Below are 18,223 nucleotides of genomic sequence, written 5' to 3' on the forward strand. Positions count from 1 at the left end.
ACAACCACAACCACAACCACAACCACAGCCATGCCTCGCCTCCCCCGCGCCGCACTCCGCGCGTTCCCCACGGCCTCGGTTGCGCCGCGCAAGCCCACTCTCCTCCTCCGTCCCGCGACCGCATCGCTCCTCTCCCCTGCGCGCCCGACTTCGCTCCTCGCACGCTTCTCCCCCTCGACCCTCGCGGCTGCACCAGCGCCTCTCGCTGCCCGCCTGTCTCCCGTGTTTGGCGAGATCCAGGCGCGCGGCGGCGCTATCGGCATGTCGTACCAGCCCTCCCAGCGCAAGCGTAAGCGCAAGCACGGGTTCCTCGTGCGTTCGCGCACGCGTCTCGGTCGCAAGATGCTCGCGCGGCGGAGGGCCAAGGGACGCCGCTTCCTCTCGCACTAGGTTGTTCGATGAGAAGAGAAGGGGGGGAATAGAGAAAGAGGGGGATCAGGAGAAGGATCAAACACGACATGTCGGCTCGTAGGCGGCGACACGATACTCCAAAGAGTTCAAGGCGCTGCAAGCTCCTACTTCGACCGGCGATAGACGACATACCAGCCACATGGCCCACCACTCTGCATAGCATGCATTTCTAGCGACTCTGACGGTGAAGATTGCACTAAGTAACCGACGGCCTCTCCACGACAGGTGTTGACCCAGTCTCGACACTAACTCGACGAGCTCCTGGGCCTTGTCGGAGCCTGATACAAGGAATCCATACTGCACAACTGGGATATGGGACGGCGACGTGATTTAGCGGCACGTCCGTAAAATGGAAGATCGTGTCTCGTTCTCCTGGAGCCAAACTCTTTAGCTGTGGGGTCTCCGAGGGCTTCTGCCAGGCGAGTCGAGCTTGAGACGGGGCAGCCATTCGCTCGCGCTGCGATGCCTGCGCAGCTCCTCTGGCGGCGGGCCAACGAGCTTGCCGATGAGGTAGGGGAGCTTGCCACCAGACGCGAGGCGCATGATCTCGACGTAGCGCGCGAGCTCGAGGTGGAGCGTGGGGTAGTAGGTAGTCGATGCCTTGCGCATGGTCTGATGTCAGCTCGATCCGAGATCATCAGGTGCTAACTCACGACCAGGATGCGGTCCATGCCACTCATCATTAAATCTTGGTGCAGCTGGCGTGCGTCTGATGGGTTCTCCTCAGCAAGGCTGGACGCGAGCGAGTTCATGAGCTTGAAGTGGGTCGTGACGTAACCCATTGCCTCGAACTCGACACCACCTGTTGCGCCTCCTGGGGCCACTGGCCGTTCAACTAACTTCTCATCCACCTCGCTCAGCTGCCACAGTGTGTTGGATGCGTGGCACATGATCCTGCTGTCAGCTCTCATTCCGTTCGAGGAGCTCACCAGAAGTAGTCGCGGCATATGTCGCTCAGCTCTTGCACCCACGCTTTGAAGATGCGGGGGCGGTGTGCCGCCTGCACAAAGTCGTGGTAATCCTTGGTCTTGTCGTCGCCCTCGGGGAGGAGCAATTGGCGCACAAAGTACGTCACGTTGAACGAGGTTGGGATGGGTGTTGCTGGGCGACCGGTTGGGATAACTGGAGAAGGAGGCTGCCTGTTGTACAGCTCGAACTGGAAGAGGAAAAGCTCGACAATGATCTGCCGGCACGCAAGCTCTCCGGGTTTCTTCTCGGAGAAGAGGAGTCCCGACAGTGCGGGGAATGGGCGAGGATGCGCCCCCCGCAATGCCTGCTTGCCCACCTCGGAGGTGCCGAGCGCCTTGACGCACCGCAGCATCTCGTATAGCATCTGGTCGTCATGCTGCTCCTCGCTGTCGTCAGCTCGGGATGAGACACTTCAAACTCACCGCCACTCAATGTCTAAGAGGTCCTGGAGACGGTCAAGGATGCGGGTGTAGCCACCTGCGTCGAGGAACGAGGCCACCCATCCGGTCGTCTCGTGGCGGAGAAGCATCCGCAACTTCTTCGCCTTGTTGACGTCCATGGTGAGGTCGGTACCCTTGGAGGCCGAGAGCCACTGGACATAGTCCTTGGGAACCTCAGAAGGCCCCATGTTCTCGCCCCGCCTGGACGGCGACTGGGGCAGGAATGCGGAGCTTGGCCGCGATCGAGGAGTTGACGGTCTGCTGTTGTAGGCCGGGTTGGGAGCGGGGAGGTCGACACTGTATCCCCGTCCGTGGCCACCACGCTGGGATCCAGGCTCCCCAGCGACAATAACAAACTCCTCGCCCTGTACCTTGCAAGTGCTGCCAACGCCTCTGCGGGGACTGGGGAGCGGCTGCTGCTTGAGCGCCGACGACGACTTGGCCTGGCGCAACTTCGGCATCGACGCCTTGTTCTTTGGCTGCTTCTTGGTAGGCTGCGGGAGACCTAAGGTCGCGAGCAGGGCTGGGTTAGAGGTCATACTCGATGAGAGAATAGACGCTTTGACCTCCTTGTTCACAGTCGCAAACTTCATCCGTACCGTGGTTGGCACCTCAAGCTGGTCCTGTTGTCAGCTAACGGTAACAACAAAACAACTCACGAGGAGGTCCTCGAAACGGGCATCGACGTCGCTGATGTCCACGTTGCCACCTCCTCTGCTCTCCTGGAGTGGCGACTTGATTCTCTCCTCAAAGCCCGGCCGGGAGGTACTCGACTGGTCACAGCTGGGGAGATTGGGCCGCGAGTTCGCGCTCGAGTTGTTCGAGCGGACAGCCGGGACGGGGAGTGTGGGAGGAGGCATGCTCCCCCTGTGGCGCGGGGGACCGTTAGGGTTCTGGAAGGCTTGTTTGATAGCTGCAGCGCCGCCCGTGATGGGGAGACCGGCCGGAAGGAGTGGGGGCTGGCCTATGTGGCCTCCTGGCCTAGCAGTTGCCTGCGACATGGTTGATGAAGGAGTAGAGTACAAGAGCGTGACTGTGTAATGTAAGGGGAGAATGTTTGTATGGACGGGAAAGAAGGGGGATGTATGTATCCTCTCAAGGTTGAGATGAGAGAAGCCGATGTTTGGTGTTGTTGCCATGTTCTGGTTCAGGGCCGGGGCCAAAAGTCATTCGCGTCCATACAGCAAACAGCCCTGATATTCATCTCTTTTCAAACCAGGACTAATTTACACGGCATTGCATTAGTAAAAGTATTAGAAATTATCCACGAGGAGGTTCGCCACGGGAGCAAAGCGCCGAAAAATCCGCTTGGGTGGAGGATGACTGTCTCTCACCACCGCGGTTCAACGGTGAGTTTGAATGTTGCTTGGGTGGCAACCTGTAATCTCAACCTTCTCCTCCACCTTACCATCTCTCCATCATGGCCCTCAACCTCCCAAAGCCCGTACACTCGTACGCGGGAGAGGATGACCTCAAAAACCTCAACGGCAAGGCGTCCGTCGAGGAAGTCGAGGATGAGGGCGAGTACCGTCCGCCCCGCATGTCCGACAAGTACCTCAAGGGCATCATCTACCCGCCTCCCGAGATGAGGAGTGAGTACCGAGTTGGACGCAGCTGACAGCAGAAATAATAGACAAGACAGCCATGGCAGTTGCCAAGACATCGAAGCCGCAGGTCCTCGAAGACAAGATCCGCGAGTCGCAGACGACAGACCCGCGCTTTGCCTTCTTGAACGACGAGGACCCGTACTACCAATACTACCGATGGAAGGTCGAGTCCTCGCGTGAGCAGCTTGAGGACCAGGCTAAGGGCCTCGTGACAGCGAACGGGACGCCTACGGGCTCGACGCCAGCGCCGCCGGCACCAAAGACCATCCACCCCGAATTAATCGGGTACGAGCCCAAGCAGTGGGAGTTCAAGGCCGACCTGCCAGGCGTGACGGCACAGGACCTCGATATCCTGCGGCTGACGGCGCTGTTCCATGCGCGGCGAGGGCGCTCCTTCCTCTCGGCGCTGTCGGTGCGAGAAGGACGTAACTACCAGTTCGACTTTCTGCGCCCGACCCACTCGCTGTACGGGTACTACAACCGCATGGTCGAGTCATACCAGAAGGTTATGCAGCCTGCGCCGGGACAGATCGAGGAGATTATCCGTGCCGACGCCGACCCAGAAGCCAAGTGGAAGACGCTCGAGGAGGCTCGCAAGCGCGCTCTGTGGGAAGAGGGCGAGCGCGCACGCGACGACGTCAAGGCTGCCGAGAAGCAGGAGGAGGAGGAGGCCATGGCTGTCATCGACTGGCAGGACTTCGTTACTGTGGAGACGATCGAGTTCACGCAGGCCGACATGGAGCTCGACCTCCCGCCGCCCTCGAGCAATGACAAACTCAAGGAGATGAGCATGGCAGAACGCCGCATGGCTGCCATGATCATGGAGGAGCCAGCCGCACAGGGTGCGGCCGATGGCGACGAGATGGAGTTGGAGGAAGACGAGGAGGATGAGGAGGCGCGCATCGAGCGCGTCAAGGCCGAGCGAGAGCAGCAGCGCACACGCGATGTCCAACGTGCGGCGCTGGAGAAGAAGGGTGTCAAGATCAAGAAGGACTATGTGCCCAAAGGTGGGCTTTCAAGATCTTTTTCAGCTGACATCAGGTATCCAACGCGGCGGGCCTGTGGCACGCTCCAAGTGCCCGTACTGTGGGCAGTCGATTCCCGAGGACGAATTGTCCGAGCACATCCGCATCGAGCTGCTCGACCCACGGTGGAAGGACCAGAAGCGCGAGCTCGACGCTCGGCGACAGCAGCAGCAGCAACTGCAGGTGGGCGCAGACATTTCGACATCACTTCGCAACCTCGCTGCGGCGCGTACAGATCTGTTCGGCGACGAGGACGACGAGGAAACACGCAAGCTGCGCGAGGAGGAGGCTGCGCGGAAGCGCAAGGAGCGCGAGAAGATTGTGTGGGACGGACACACGGCGTCGGCCTCGCGCGTACAGGACACGTTCAAGGAACGGTTCAGTGCCGAGGACCGGCGGCGCAAGGCGCAAGAAGCGGCTGGTGTTGCTGACGGTCCCGTCAACACGGTGGGCCCGCAGGTCGGTCCGGGGATCAAGGGTGGTGGCAAGACTGCTGCACCTATGCAGCCAAAGGCTCCAGCCACTGGCACGAGCGTGACGGGCGAAGCGCAGAAGTACGCCACGGGCCCGGCGATGAACCCCGCTCGCGCGGCCATGATCTCGGGTGCTGGCGCCACCCGGCCAGCTCCAGACGCGGATCTGCCGGCTCGCCCTTTCAAGCGTGCGCGCGTCGAGAAGCTCCCTGGCGGCCAGCTGTACTCTGAGATTGACTGGATGAGCCTGCACATCGATCCGATCACGGTCGCTGTCCAGCTCCCCACGATGGCCGACAAGCCCGAGTGGCGCCTCGACGGGAGCGTGCTCCCAGTACCGGGCGTGCCTGTGAACACGACATTTGGCGCACTGCGCGAACATATCAAGCGCACGCTGGATGTGGATCTGCCGGTCTCGCGACTGCAGCTGACGTACGGCGGGAGAGTGATGAACAACAGCGCGACCCTGGCCAGTGTCAACCTCGGTGAGGCCGACGTGGTCGCCATGGCCGTGAAGAAGAAGTAGCCGGTCGCAGTGTGATGGGGCGGCGTGTTAGCATGGTTTGTACGGCATGTATCACTACAGACATTGCTCAGTGTTTTCAGTTGATCAGAGATGGCTGGGGGGTGTACGCGGGCGCCGCGTACTTGGTATATAGTTCGGCTCCGATGTGCCAACGTCCGAAGTCAGCTGCCAAGGCTTGTCGCTTGGCCGCAGTCGGACCGAGGAACAAGGTGACGACGGCCGACGTAGAGCCAAGCCGCGATTTCTTGAGGCGGTGCTTTTTGGTGAGTGAGTGGCGTCATTCATTGAATCCGATCACCTGAGCCCACCTCTCCACGTCAATTTACCTTGCGCAGTCGTGGCAACCCCATCAAAACGTCGACGCTGACAGTCCAGCACATTGATACATAGCTGCGCGCCACGTCTTCTTCCTCCTGCATCTGCCTCTGCACTGCTTCTCAGCATTCCTAGAGACCTCTGTACCGGTACCGACCCGCTGCCCAACCCTTCGCCAGCGTCGTCCCCTCCAACATGCCATCTCTCGAAGACGACGTACCGTCCTGTTCTCTCTGGCCATTTGGGCGGCGTCGTCGCCAGAGACTTGAGAATAGTGGTTGGGCCCGTCTCCCTGAAAGCGACGAGAAGAGTGTCCTCGCCCCATCCTCAAGCCTCTCAGCATACTCGGACACTAACCGCCACCCACTCCCAGCGTACTCGGACACGCCGCGCCCGCCGCCCCTCCCTCCCCGCCCAAACGCGTACGCCACTCTAGCCCCCTTACGACCAGCGAACACGGGCCGCTCGCATGCGTCCTCTGTCTCGGCAGGCTCGGTAACAGGGTCTGTCCACACAGTTTCAACGGTCGAGTACATGTCACTCGACGCGGATCCTTTCGACGACCCAGAGTCTCCCGCCCGGGTGGAATACATCAGTGCCCGCCTCGCCTGGCTGCAGCAGCACACGCACTCGCGCTCGATCGAACCCCCTGTGCCGATCGACCAGCCCCTCTCCCTCCTCGACATCCAGGACCCCAAGGCGCGCGCACCCGTCCGTGTCGCCGCTACGCTGGGGGATGCCAAACTCGCCAGTTTGGGCAAGGAGGAGAGGCGCCTCGCCCGCACTAGGGCGGAAGCGGACGCGTGGCGACACGAGGCGAATCTCGTATATCACCAGTTGTGTGCGGCACGGATCCTTGCTGTGGAGAGGATGTATGAGCGCAATGCTTGGCGGGAACGGTGTGAGGCTGTCGAAGAGGAGAGGGAAAGGGAGCACGAGCGTAATGAGCGGAGATGGAGGGAACGTCGTGCCGCAGAGCTGTGCTCGAGTTTGTACATTGGTAGAAGTTCCTAATGCGCTGGGCGCGATGTATGGTCAAGTCAGAAGTCCACGGCTTGGGAGCCGTGGGGCTCACCACATGTTGGGCCTCGTCAAGATTACATTACATCCAACGAACTCTGCAAAGCACTAATTAATTTACGCCGTCCCACTCCGCACCGCCTGCTTCACCCGAGGGGGAGTGAGCAACTCGCGTGCCCGCTCGCGCCCACTCTCACTAGCGGGCCACCCCACCGCCCTCGGGCGAGCATCGTGTTCGTGTTCCGGTACCTGGTCTGGCGGAAAGCGGTAGCTACCGGCGTGGCTACTGCGGCTGTTACGGCCCCAGCTCCCAGTCACAGGGGACATGTGTCCAGGCAAGCCTGGGGGAGGGAGCACGCCTGCCGGTGCAGCACCCACGACAGCCATTGCGTCAGCGGCAGCTTCTGCTGCCGGACTTGCAATGGTCCATTCGTAGCTCTGCTGGTGACTATGCCGTCCATGCCACTCGCGGCTGGGTTGGCTGTGCCTCGGCTCCTGGCCATATTCGCGACTGGTTTGGCGCGAGTGCCCGTGCCCGTGCCCGTGCCAGCGCATCTCGTCGCGCCGTTCGGCATGCCTCGCCATCTCCCTCTCCCTCGCCCTCCGCTCCAATACCCTCCGCTCGAGTTCTTTTCGCTCGGCATTCTCCTTCGCCATCGCCCGGCGCTCGGCCTCTCGCGCGGCATGTTCCCGCCTCTCGCGCTCGATACTCGCCAAATGCCACTCGCGGACTCGATCACGCCCCTTCTCCCTCTCCCTCTCCACATCTCGGGCTCGGCGTTGGGCCTCGCTGAGAGGCGCGGCGGTGGGCGGTAACGACTTGACGACGCACGGAGGAACTTGAACGCCAGCAGAGAGGGCGATACCGCGCCACCCGTCGCGTTCGCGGCCGCGCTCAAGCGCCTCCAGCCGCCAGTAACATAGCTGGTCGTATAGAAGCAGCGCTTCGTGCCTCCACGCGTCGCGCTCGGCATGTACCTGGGGAGAAACAGGAGTTTGATCGGCCTGAGGCGGGTCGGGGGAGTTGGCCGACTCGGGGGTTTTTATGCTCTGGCTATCGGACGAGAGACCGAAGAGGTCAAAGTCGAGGTCTAGAGATACCATGCTCATGGTTGGGGAGGGGAGGGTCGAAGTTGTCGCTTTCTTGGGCTTTGCGGGCGAGATCGAGCTGATCCGTTCCGGAAGGTGGGTGATGATCCTCTCTTCCTTGGTCTTGACTTGCTTGGCGGTGACAGCCTCGAGTTCGGGGGGGATCGCTCGAGATGGTTCGTCCTTACTACTACTCAGCACCTCCTTGAGGTTTTGTAGGCTCCAGCGGCGGTTACGTTTCAGCGGTGCAGGCGGAATAGTGGTCTCGGATGCGCGGCGTGTGTCGCTTGGCACTGTGGTTGAGGATTTGGGCGCCTCATCGTCGTTGGGTTTGAGCACGCTCCAGCGCTTAAAGGCGCTTGGTGGGCCGCGCTCCGACTTGAAGTTATTGATGTCCGGTTCAGCCGCCGACTTGAGGCTGAGCATGCTCCACCGTCGCATGTCTTTGAGTGTGCGTTCCTTTGGTTCGGGCTTGTCCACTGTCGGCTTCTTCACCTCCGGCATCTCCGCCTTGGTCTCCACTTCCTTGGGTTGCGGAGTCGACACCTCCTTCATCACCTCCTCGACACGAGCACGGACGCGCGCGCGTGGATCGCGGCCGAATGGCAGGCTGGAGGGGACAGGCATCTCTGCCGGACCCCACGGTTTCTGATCGTACGCCCATCCGTCGATCTGGGCTAGGCGGTCGGCGAGGTATGCCTCACGCACGGCGCTGGCTTTGGTTTCAACCATGTCGACGCGGACTGGCGGATGTTTGGGCGCAGTGGGGGGTTTGAAGATGGGGATTGGGGGGCGGAGGGGGGCTATCATGTTGGGTAGATATAGGACGAATGATGAGAACAGAGGGGGAGTTGATGTTCAGAGGGGAGAATACTGCCCTCCTATCTATCACGAACGATGTCAGCTTCCAGCCCCGTTAAACAAGCTCGAGACTTGTCTGGTCTGGCCAACTGGCCATAGTTGGCCAGATGAAGCAGTGCCTGGACACTGTGGATACCAGATGTGGATATGCACTGTTATTAGACTTTATCGTCATCGTGCTATCTTGCATCTTTTGGTCAATTTACATGTCGTCAAGGTTTGGGGGTTGCCCGGATGGGTGATGGGGGCCGGAGAGTCGGTACGTTCCTGTTCCTGTCCTTACTTGTCGTGGTCTGTGCTGTTTGTCCTGGGGTTACGCAATAGATGATGTAGCAGGTTAGAGTCGCACGTTTCTCAGGTCATTCTAGTCAGTTTGCCAAAGACCCGTTGTTAGTAGTTAATAAAGATTGAGGCTGGATGTAAAGTGAATGGAAGGCATGTGACGAGGGAAAAATGGCAAACACAGGAAACGCAAGGGGTAACGCCGGCATGACACCCTGTATACCCTGGACTAGAAGTGGACTAGAATGCAAGCCATCTGAACATGAATGAGGCTTCGAGGGGCTTGGCAGTTAACTGTACCTCTTGTGGTTTTTTTTTATATATATATATTCGTCACACTGTCATCCTCAATCGGTGCCGAGCTTGGAGATCAGGCTCGTCGTAGAATAAGCTCCAGTGCTTGGTGTACCATAAGCTCAGTTCTTCAGGTCACGACTTTTGTCTCTGGCTGAGGCTCTGGCTCTGGTTTTGGCTCGGTTCACAGGCCTTTTGTGCCAACCCATTACTTGTTTACAAACTGTATCGCGTACTCGAGACATCGGCTTGGGCACCAGAGCAGCAAAATACACAGGATGATACTCGTCGCGTCATTGGGTCTTGGGTAAAGGTGTAGAGGTGGGGGCGGGTGCGGAACCCACAGCGGATCTGGACGGTGACGTGGGTCGCTTCAGCAGTTTAGTACATTATCAAGCCGCGAGTTAAACGACTTCGCGGAACCCCCAAGCTGCGTGTTCTTATCCAGTCCCGCCAACGACTTTGAAACGTCAGGGTAAAAAAGTTAAATTGAATACGAATGAGGCAAAAGGATGATCACTTCCTCCTAGCCGACTCGAACGACTGACCTCGACATTACTAGTGTCGCGCTCTACCAACTGAGCTAAGGAGGATGTTGGATGATTATATATTAAACTTATGTCTAGGCCCCTATAAACCCCATATGTGGAAGAGAGACAAGGTAGAGTGGAGGTGGAGGTGGAGGTGTGAGTATGAAGTGGGCAAGTCCGTCATGTGAGCCGCGGCTTGCAGCTTGCGGCTTACGGCTCGCGGACCTAAGGCCATAGGTCAAAGTAGACAGGCGTGCGGGTAGATAAGAGGACTGCATCAATGTCAGTTCCCGTTACACCATGTCTCAACGTATCGCTCACCACGCCACGCAGCTCAACATGTCCAAATCGCCCATTACTTGCCACAGTGAGTCCGCCCAACGTGAATGGACGACTGCGTGAATGCTCTACTCTACGAGAACTAGACATAACCTCTGGCTTCGCCTCCAACTCGTCCCCTCCCACGTCATCTTCACACTACCCCATCGCATACTTTCTCCATCTCACCATCTCGCCACTTCGATCCAGATCCCACAAATCGCACACACTCTCTCCACCCTCATGCACCCAGGACTCTTTTCTCCCTCCCCCACCCACCCCACACTCACACCAGTCCTCGACTCGTCTGTCGGGAAGCCTGCGGAGGGCGTCAAGGTTGAACTTTGCCAGATCAACGGCGCGCAGGTGCAAGTACTTGCTACTGGGTGAGTGGTCCGTACCTGGTGCTCCGGTGTGATCGGCTGGTCGTGGGCTATCCGGCGTGGTCGGCTCTTGTTTTCAGTATCAGTTGGTCAGCTCCGACCATATCGGGGCAGAAGTCCACCTCCACCGGCTCTCCGCCTCCACCTCGTACCCTGGTTTCCCCCCACTAACGTTGGCAGCAACACCGACGTTGATGGCCGCGTGACTACTCTCCTCAAGCCCACGACACAGCTTCAGGCAGGCGTTTACAAGATGCGCTTCGAGGTCGGTGAATATTTCCAGTCGCAAGGAGTGCAAACCTTCTACCCCTACGTAGAGATTACCTTCAACCTGGCAAACCCTGGTCAGCACTACCACATCCCCCTTCTCCTTTCACCCTTCTCGTACACCACATACCGCGGGAGCTAGATCCCACACGATTCATTGACTCTAATGCCACTCCTCATGACGGGAAACGTCAATTGGTTCTTCTACTACACGAGCAATACAATATCTATGACCAGGCACAAAACGTCCATGGGGCTGTAGCTTGCGCGTCTTCATCCATCACGCGTGACCGAGTAGGGCCGCCGGACACACGGTGGGGAAGGCGAAGGCAAAGGCGAAGGGGAAGGGGAAGGGGATGGGGCGAAGGGGAGGGGGAGAAGGGAAGGGGGAGGGAATCCTCGCCATCACTGTCATCACGCTGTATCGACCCCCTCCATCAAGTCGAGCTCATCTGCACTCGCGCTGGCGCTGACGCCGCCACTGCTTTGGCCTCCGTGCGCAGACGGCCCAGCAGCTGGGCCGGCCTGTTCTCTCATCTGCCCCAGTCGCGCTTTGTACTGCGATTCCGTCATGGCGGAGCCATCCGGGTTGGTCGGCAGCGGGTGCGACTCTGCACACTGTTGGCCCTGATCGGATCGGTCTGCTGTCAGCCGAGTCTTCCCCAAAACTCACGATGACGGGTAAGAGCGTCAAGTCGGGCAAACGTCTTCAAACAGGCTTCACACTTGAACGGTCTCTTCTTCTCGTGTAGGAGCATGTGCCGCTTGCAGTCGTGCTGGCGAGCGAAACCGACCAGCGATTTACTGCAGTCTGGATATGTGCACTTGTACGGCCGCTCGTCTTTGTGACTACGCATGTGCCCTTTGAGGTTGAACTGGCGGGTGAATGTCGAGCTGCAGCCCTCGACTGAAGTCAGCAGCTGTTGGACGCAAATAGACTCACTTGGACACCGGAATTGGGCAGAGTTGGTGCGCCGGCTCTGACTCGCAACCTCGGTAGCCATACTCGTCACCTTCATCTTGGCAATACCTTGCATATCGCCGCCCGCGGCGGCGAATAGCTCTGGCTGCACACCATCAGGCATGGACATGCGGGAGTGGTGTGAGTAGGACGAGCCCTGTGACGAGACTGAGAGGGCCGGCGATGGTGAACGCACACTCGAGACCGACGAGTGGCGCGAGTGTGACATTGAACGACCACGGTTCATCGGAGGGAGTAGCGTGCCGTCGTCGGGGTTAGTCATCGCCTGCATGAAGGCCGCACTGCCGTCAGCTTCCAGCAGCTCTCTTCAACTTACGTTGATGCTCCGTCATGCCCAATGCCCCAGCCGCCTCGTGAGAAGTCCTCGCTTTGCACCTGGCGACGGTGGCCAAGGTTGAACGAGCCACCGCGCATACGGCCTGGTGAGATTGCGCCAGGCATTGAGAACTGGACGCCGTAACCTGGGGTGCCAGCACCAGCCGCAGGATGCATGCCGTCGTTGAACGACCGTCTGCGGCTGATGCCACTGCTTGGAGCCGACAATCCCAAAAAGGCATAAGCCTCCAAAGTCGTGGGTGAAACCTGGTCCGGTTCGTACTTGAAGACACCGGTGCTGCTCACGTCGCCAGTGTTAGTCTGCAGTTGGGCCCTCTGCAGAGCCTCTATCCGCAACTGGTTCTGCAGTTGGGCTTCGTCCTGACCTGACAAGTGGCGCGGGTCCATGGTCATCGAATCGGCCTCGCGAGCCTGGTCGTCGCGCCACGCGTGGATGTTGATGTTGCCCCACGTATCGCCGGGCCCGCTGCTCGTGCCCTGCTGCAGCTGTTGCGGGAAGAACTGCGCCATGGGCCCACCCATGAGCTGCGTCGCGGCCTGGCGATCAAACCCACCCCCGTCAGCCATGTACGAGTCGGACTTGGATCTAGGGCGCATATGGCCCTGGACAGCTAAAGAACTGAACTCGTTTTCGTGCCACTGCGCGTCGCTCGCGAAGACGGTGTTGTTCTGCTCCACACTCTGCTGGCCCATGCCAGGGGAACGCATGCCGTTCGACAGTGGTGAGGGTGTCTGCTGCTGCGGCTGCTGACGCAGCTGGTGTTGGTCTGGCGACGGCTGATCCTGCTGGTTGTGCTGCTGAAAGCGGGAGCTCGCGCTGCGGAGAACTTTGTCGAACATACTCGCATGCGCATTGTGCTTCAAAGGCGAGATCGGGGTGCTGGGCTGGATGGTGATCATGGGTCCGTCGGCGTTGGGCGCGATAGGGCTTATTCCAGCCATCCCGGTGAGGTGTTCGAGTTGCGGGTTGACGGGAGGAAGGAGCGACGTACCAAACTTTGAGCTTCCACCAGACCGTTGATTCATGTTCGCCGCCACCGAGACTGAAGAGAAAGAATGCGATGGGGCCGAGTTGGGAATGATGAGCGCTGGTGGTGACTGTGGCTTGGAAAACGAAGGTGAGCCCGACGCGCTCGTGGTGTGGAAAACGGGGGGCGAGGGCGCGGCCATGCTGCCAAACGGAGACGGTGATCGTGCGATGCTCGACGAAGAGTCGTGTCTGAGATGGCCCATGTTTTGATGCTCTTGGGGAACGAACGGCGACGCAACACGAGATCCAGGGGCCGGTGTACCGGCGTGTGATGAGGCGTTCGAGATGCTGCAATGAGTGAGCGCAACTCCCATGACAAAGTGTGTCGTTCCCACTCACATCCGCTGAATGTCATCGAACTGCTGCTGCTCGTCATAGCGGAAATGCTGGCTCCCAGCCCACGACGCACGGCGGCTGTCACCCTCAGGGTCGCCGCCATTCTGCTGGATGAAGTCGTTTGCACTTGCCCACTCGTTGGTCTGTGCAGTTCCAGCGAGGCTCTGTGGTTCTTGATAGAAGTTATGGTTCTGGAACGAGAAATCCGGCTGCTGAGGTGGCGACATCATGTCCGACGGCTGCGGCGACAGGTCCTGGACATGTGGTGACATGGCTCGGTGCTGAGGGGTGAAGCCCAACTGGCTGCCGCGGTCGTACTGACTGTAATGCTGGTGCTGGTGCATGAACTGCTTGGAAGGCGTGTTGGAGGCAGACGCAATGAGCGTGCTACTCGATGTTGGATCGAAAGGGACGCTGTCCTTGCGCTCGACGTCAGCTCGGGGATCCCCCAGGCCATAATGACGACAGAGAGCTTCCCGGCTAGAGCGATGGTTGAGTGTGTGTGCGGGCTCGTCCACAGTGAGAGACGCCGGCTCGTCGCCGAGCTGCTGGGCGTAGATGGCACCGAACTGGTGCTCGGCATCCGACACAGAGGCAAACGCGTTGGCCGTGTACTGGTCAAAGGAGCTCTGTTGGGACGGCATGTTGACGTCCCCTTGAGAGTGGTAGAACTGATCAAATGAAGGCGGTGGTGTGGTCATGTTCCATACGGCCTATACGTGAAACGCGCGTAGCTGCTGGGACTGCCACAAGAGGGTACCGTTTGGGGAGGAGAGAGACGTTGGGTGGCTGATAAAGTCAGCACAAGAGGAACGTGAGTGAATGGGAGGTGTGGAGGTGCGTGCACACGCGTGTGGAGGATACTGTTGTCAAACCTGTGGACGAGAGGAATACTCACAAGGGTTTGGTGGACGCGTCAAGACGATCTAGGACTGTGAAGGACTGCGACCACAAGCTGGCGATACAGGGATGGACGGTTGGGTGTGGCAAGGTAAGGTGGATGGATGGATGAGTAAGACGGATTGTTTGAGGACGAGGGACGCCAAGACGCGCCGAGAGAGAAGAGAGTGGTGTCTTGCAGTGTGTGGGGAGAGGAGGGGGGGGAGGAGGAGGGGGGAGGGGGGAGGGGAAGGGGAGGGGATGGGGAGGAAGGGGGGAACCAGGGTATGGGAGGAGTGGCGAGTGTTCCAGGTGTAACAGAGCTCCTGCTCCTGGTCCAGAATGCCGAGAGGATAGGAGGAGAGAGTGGAGTTAGGAGTGGAGTAGTGATTCAAGTGTGTGTGTTTCGGTAAGACGAGTGAGGTGGGTTTGAAGAATGAGATTGTTACGAGTTAATATATGAATGAATGAATGGATGGATGGAAGGAAGGAAGGAAGGAAGGAAGGAAGGAGGATGATTTGATGAATGGATGATTGTACGCCGATGAGATACTAGTTGTGACTAGATTGCAGTTTGAACTACTTTGGCTTGAGACAGCTGACTGTTGAACGGGTGGTGGTCTGGGGCCACGGGAGCGGGGTTGATGGGTTAACGGAGGCTTTGAGCTTTGAGCCAAGCGGCATAGGCGGAGAGTCTGAGGCGGCACGTGAGTGGGTGGGTGTCAAGTGTCAAGGGATGGTTAGGGTGAAGCCGGTGGGGGTTATGAAAGGGGTATCTATGAGGGAGGTGGGTGCAGTGGCAAGTTACGAATGGCATCTATCCTCGAATGCCCGCCCAGGTCGCCCATGATCCATGCCACCCAAATGCCTGGCACAAGGTGCAACTGCCTATGCTGCCTAGCCGCTTATCTGTCTACTTTGCCTTTGGGTATTGTATTCCAAGCGTGCTTCCTCATACTGTAGCTAAAGCTAGCAAGTTGACTAGCTCCTGCTCCAAGCCTTGAAGCCTCGAAGTCTCGAAGCCTCGAAGTCTCGAAGCCTCCTCCAGTTGCCACTGCTCTGCGCTATAACCTCTCCTTGTTCCCTGTATGCACTGCCTCTGCCTGCACTGCCTACCTGAATGCATGTATACCTGACTGTCAGCCGACATATGTTTGATAACCCTGCTAGCAGCTCGTGAGCCGGCGACGCTCCAAATTGCAGCTCCTCAAGAACAAGCATTAATCTGTCAAGATGCCAAGAGGCGAATCAGGTGGGATTTCTCGAGATCTGACGTGAAGCATGAGACCACGAGGCAGAGGATCGCTGTCAGCAAGCAACTAGCCGTATCCAAACGTTTGCAACCAATGCCACCAATGCCACCCATGCTACCCATACCACAACCCATAGCCTATCCGGTCACAAGCTTACTACGCTCTGCCCAGGTCCCTTTGGGCTATGCAAGGAGGCGTCACCATGGTCGTAAAGAGCCTCTGGTCTCGATTTCCCCTGTCTTCCTTGGAGCCCAGAGCTTGGGGTATTATAGTTATTCTAGGCGATGCTTGAGCAGCAGTTATGGAATGCATTAGTTTTGGCTCTAGGAGGTGCAAAAGCGTGGGCCCCGGCTATTCTCATAAACAAAGTGCCCGTGTGGGTGGGGAATGAGGATGGGGTAGGTGGGGGGGGAACGCTGTAGGAACTTGGCCGACTTCTGGCTTTAGGCCAGTTGGCCATGCGGCAAGCGGAACCGAGTAAGTTGTCCAAGTTGGTCAATTGGTCAATTTGGTCCCATTTGGTCAATTTGGCCAATTCGAGGCTTTGAAAAGCACCCTTAGATGTTAATCAGCAAGCACCTCTATGATCTCTGAACTTTGGCCTTGTTCTCTTATGCTTTGACTTGTTAACAGCTTTGGCCACTAATGGCCATTGCTCATAGGCTTGACCACCGGCTTCTGCTCTTCTAGGCTTCTACGCTCATACTCTGGTTTCCCCTTCCACGTGCCAATCCCAAATTCCCCGATCCTCCCGGCCGCGGCCCAGGGATCGGCCGGTATCTCGGCCTTAGCCGAATGTGGCACACTCACAGGTGGAGGTCCTCCGTCATACCTTCCGAATGTCTAGAGCCTCGATTCCTCTACAAGGCGTACAAGGCTTCCAAGGCTTCCAAGGCTCCAAGGCTCCAAGGCTTGATCAACAGCCCTGCCATCACAACCTCAACCATGAACACACCAAAATCAGTCGCCTACGGCTGGGCCGTTCGTTGCCCTACTTGACACCGCTGATGTAAAGGCACTCATCGCCGCTACCGGCTTCGGGTACTACTACGGTGAGCTTGAGTCTCACAAGCGTCGACTGACGACAGCCAAGGGCGTCAACGAGGAGCGGTGGAACGACAAGCGCGCACGCGGACTGCGCTCCAATGCGTCTAACTGTGAGTGTGTAGCGTGACGTGTGGGCCGGATTCTTTTACATGGCTGTGGGGTCAAAGCTTGAGGGCAGAGGTCATGGATGCCGTCGTCACGCGCACGTACTCATCCTGCCGTGGTGATCAATTAACAGGTACAGGGAAGGAGAAGGTCGGCGCTGCAGAGGGCGCAGAGGCTGCTACTGCCAACCCCGACGCATCGCCCGTGGAGTCCGGGGAGGAGAGTTCCAACAGAAAGAAAGAAAGGGGGAGGGCCTTATTGTAGCGGTAGTGGATGGATTCCAATAGCGTCAGTGCGGGTTTGGATCAACTCTAGTGACTCTACACATCTCGACTGATACAAAACATGCTTATGTGCATGTTGGATAACGTCATTCATATGTTATCATGTTCCTCGTAAAGTCGGTAACATTTGTCCCAACTAGATCGGTAGATCGGTAGCTTGGGTAGTCGACTCCCGATGAATCCGACCTTGGCCGAGTCAGGGCATCCTCCACATGGAAACCATATCTACTGATTGACTTGTAAGCTTCCAACTAGTTATCCCATCCCTACACGACCTACACAACCATGGCCCCTCAATCCCGCAAGGGTCCCAACATCTTCCTCATGCTTGGCCTCTTCGGTCTCTCCTCAGTCACCTTCCTCACTATGTCCAAGCGCCGGAGCAAGGATCCCCGCACCTCGCGCAAAGAGTTCCCCGGCCCACGTCTTGGCGACGGCGGCGTCAAGATCGACATCGAGCCCGGGAAGAGGGGCGTTTGGTAGTTGGCGCGCGTGTGAGACCCAGATCCGGCGTGTGGCGTTGGCTCCGGTGGTCCGCGTGTGACGGAAAAGAGTTCCGCCTACTCGAGCTGCACACCACTCGACTGTGATAAGCGTCGACACCGCGGACTAGGCGGCCACAGCATCCATTCTTCATCTGTAACTGCTGTTGAGGAAGAGCTGACCCCAGTGTACAACTACCAATGCATACACTAGCCATTCCTCTCCAACGTGACGCTACCCGCAAAACTTGTCGATAGCGCGACTGATGAGCGGCAGACGTCTGCATCCGTCGCGGTTATCTCACCCTACCTCGCGTCTGATTCCCCGTCCGCTGGCACCTGAACCTCGACACGCAGCTGGCACATGGAGTAGGATGAGACAGTATGGGGTGGGATCAACTGAACAGCCACTGACAGGAGAACCGCATCCTGATGCTGACCTCTCCGCCGATCCGTAGGCCATAGCAGAGCGGCCGACGTAGAATCTCACCTGATGGACGTGGGAGGTGGTCTCCTACGCGGTTGGCGGGCGACTCCCGACTGATGCAAACCTCCAGTCGTCCACATTGGCTACTCAATACTGAATGCACGCCAGGTACCCAGGCGAGTGGCATCTCGCGAATTCCCGAACGCATTGGACCGATTCCAGGCTTCTATGCAAGTGGCGACTCAGATCTGA

At 58.4% G+C, this 18,223-nt stretch overlaps 8 protein-coding genes across 8 annotated transcripts; 5 read left to right on the top strand and 3 right to left on the bottom strand.

The window, feature by feature from the left end:
- Positions 1 to 30: 30 nt before the first annotated feature.
- CcaverHIS019_0105480 (uncharacterized protein) lies at positions 31 to 390 on the top strand (the record flags this gene model as incomplete). Its single annotated transcript, XM_060601544.1, has 1 exon — positions 31 to 390. One exon carries the CDS (start codon positions 31 to 33, stop codon positions 388 to 390), a length of 360 nt encoding a protein of 119 aa, XP_060453096.1.
- Positions 391 to 798: 408 nt separating this feature from the next.
- Positions 799 to 2,821, bottom strand: CcaverHIS019_0105490 (uncharacterized protein; the record flags this gene model as incomplete). Its single annotated transcript, XM_060601555.1, has 5 exons — positions 799 to 1,023; positions 1,065 to 1,305; positions 1,341 to 1,766; positions 1,803 to 2,443; positions 2,480 to 2,821. 5 exons carry the CDS (start codon positions 2,819 to 2,821, stop codon positions 799 to 801), a joined length of 1,875 nt encoding a protein of 624 aa, XP_060453097.1.
- A 419-nt stretch (positions 2,822 to 3,240) lies between these two features.
- PRP21 (uncharacterized protein) lies at positions 3,241 to 5,451 on the top strand (the record flags this gene model as incomplete). The annotated part of the gene is made up of 3 exons (XM_060601567.1): positions 3,241 to 3,412; positions 3,445 to 4,434; positions 4,469 to 5,451. The coding sequence occupies 3 exons, from the start codon at positions 3,241 to 3,243 to the stop codon at positions 5,449 to 5,451; spliced, it is 2,145 nt and encodes a 714-aa protein (XP_060453098.1).
- A 510-nt stretch (positions 5,452 to 5,961) lies between these two features.
- Positions 5,962 to 6,780, top strand: CcaverHIS019_0105510 (uncharacterized protein; the record flags this gene model as incomplete). Its single annotated transcript, XM_060601578.1, has 1 exon — positions 5,962 to 6,780. One exon carries the CDS (start codon positions 5,962 to 5,964, stop codon positions 6,778 to 6,780), a length of 819 nt encoding a protein of 272 aa, XP_060453099.1.
- Positions 6,781 to 6,903: 123 nt separating this feature from the next.
- Positions 6,904 to 8,685, bottom strand: CcaverHIS019_0105520 (uncharacterized protein; the record flags this gene model as incomplete). The annotated part of the gene is made up of 1 exon (XM_060601589.1): positions 6,904 to 8,685. One exon carries the CDS (start codon positions 8,683 to 8,685, stop codon positions 6,904 to 6,906), a length of 1,782 nt encoding a protein of 593 aa, XP_060453100.1.
- A 1,457-nt stretch (positions 8,686 to 10,142) lies between these two features.
- Positions 10,143 to 10,952, top strand: CcaverHIS019_0105530 (uncharacterized protein; the record flags this gene model as incomplete). Its single annotated transcript, XM_060601600.1, has 3 exons — positions 10,143 to 10,209; positions 10,456 to 10,546; positions 10,724 to 10,952. The coding sequence occupies 3 exons, from the start codon at positions 10,143 to 10,145 to the stop codon at positions 10,950 to 10,952; spliced, it is 387 nt and encodes a 128-aa protein (XP_060453101.1).
- A 272-nt stretch (positions 10,953 to 11,224) lies between these two features.
- Positions 11,225 to 14,138, bottom strand: CcaverHIS019_0105540 (uncharacterized protein; the record flags this gene model as incomplete). The annotated part of the gene is made up of 5 exons (XM_060601611.1): positions 11,225 to 11,451; positions 11,484 to 11,717; positions 11,754 to 12,073; positions 12,109 to 13,446; positions 13,498 to 14,138. 5 exons carry the CDS (start codon positions 14,136 to 14,138, stop codon positions 11,225 to 11,227), a joined length of 2,760 nt encoding a protein of 919 aa, XP_060453102.1.
- A 2,433-nt stretch (positions 14,139 to 16,571) lies between these two features.
- CcaverHIS019_0105550 (uncharacterized protein) lies at positions 16,572 to 17,545 on the top strand (the record flags this gene model as incomplete). Its single annotated transcript, XM_060601622.1, has 5 exons — positions 16,572 to 16,607; positions 16,642 to 16,678; positions 16,715 to 16,783; positions 16,918 to 16,982; positions 17,318 to 17,545. 5 exons carry the CDS (start codon positions 16,572 to 16,574, stop codon positions 17,543 to 17,545), a joined length of 435 nt encoding a protein of 144 aa, XP_060453103.1.
- Between the last annotated feature and the right edge of the window lie 678 nt (positions 17,546 to 18,223).

Source organism: Cutaneotrichosporon cavernicola (genome assembly GCF_030864355.1).
Source record: "Cutaneotrichosporon cavernicola HIS019 DNA, chromosome: 1".
Classification (NCBI taxonomy): domain Eukaryota; kingdom Fungi; phylum Basidiomycota; class Tremellomycetes; order Trichosporonales; family Trichosporonaceae; genus Cutaneotrichosporon; species Cutaneotrichosporon cavernicola.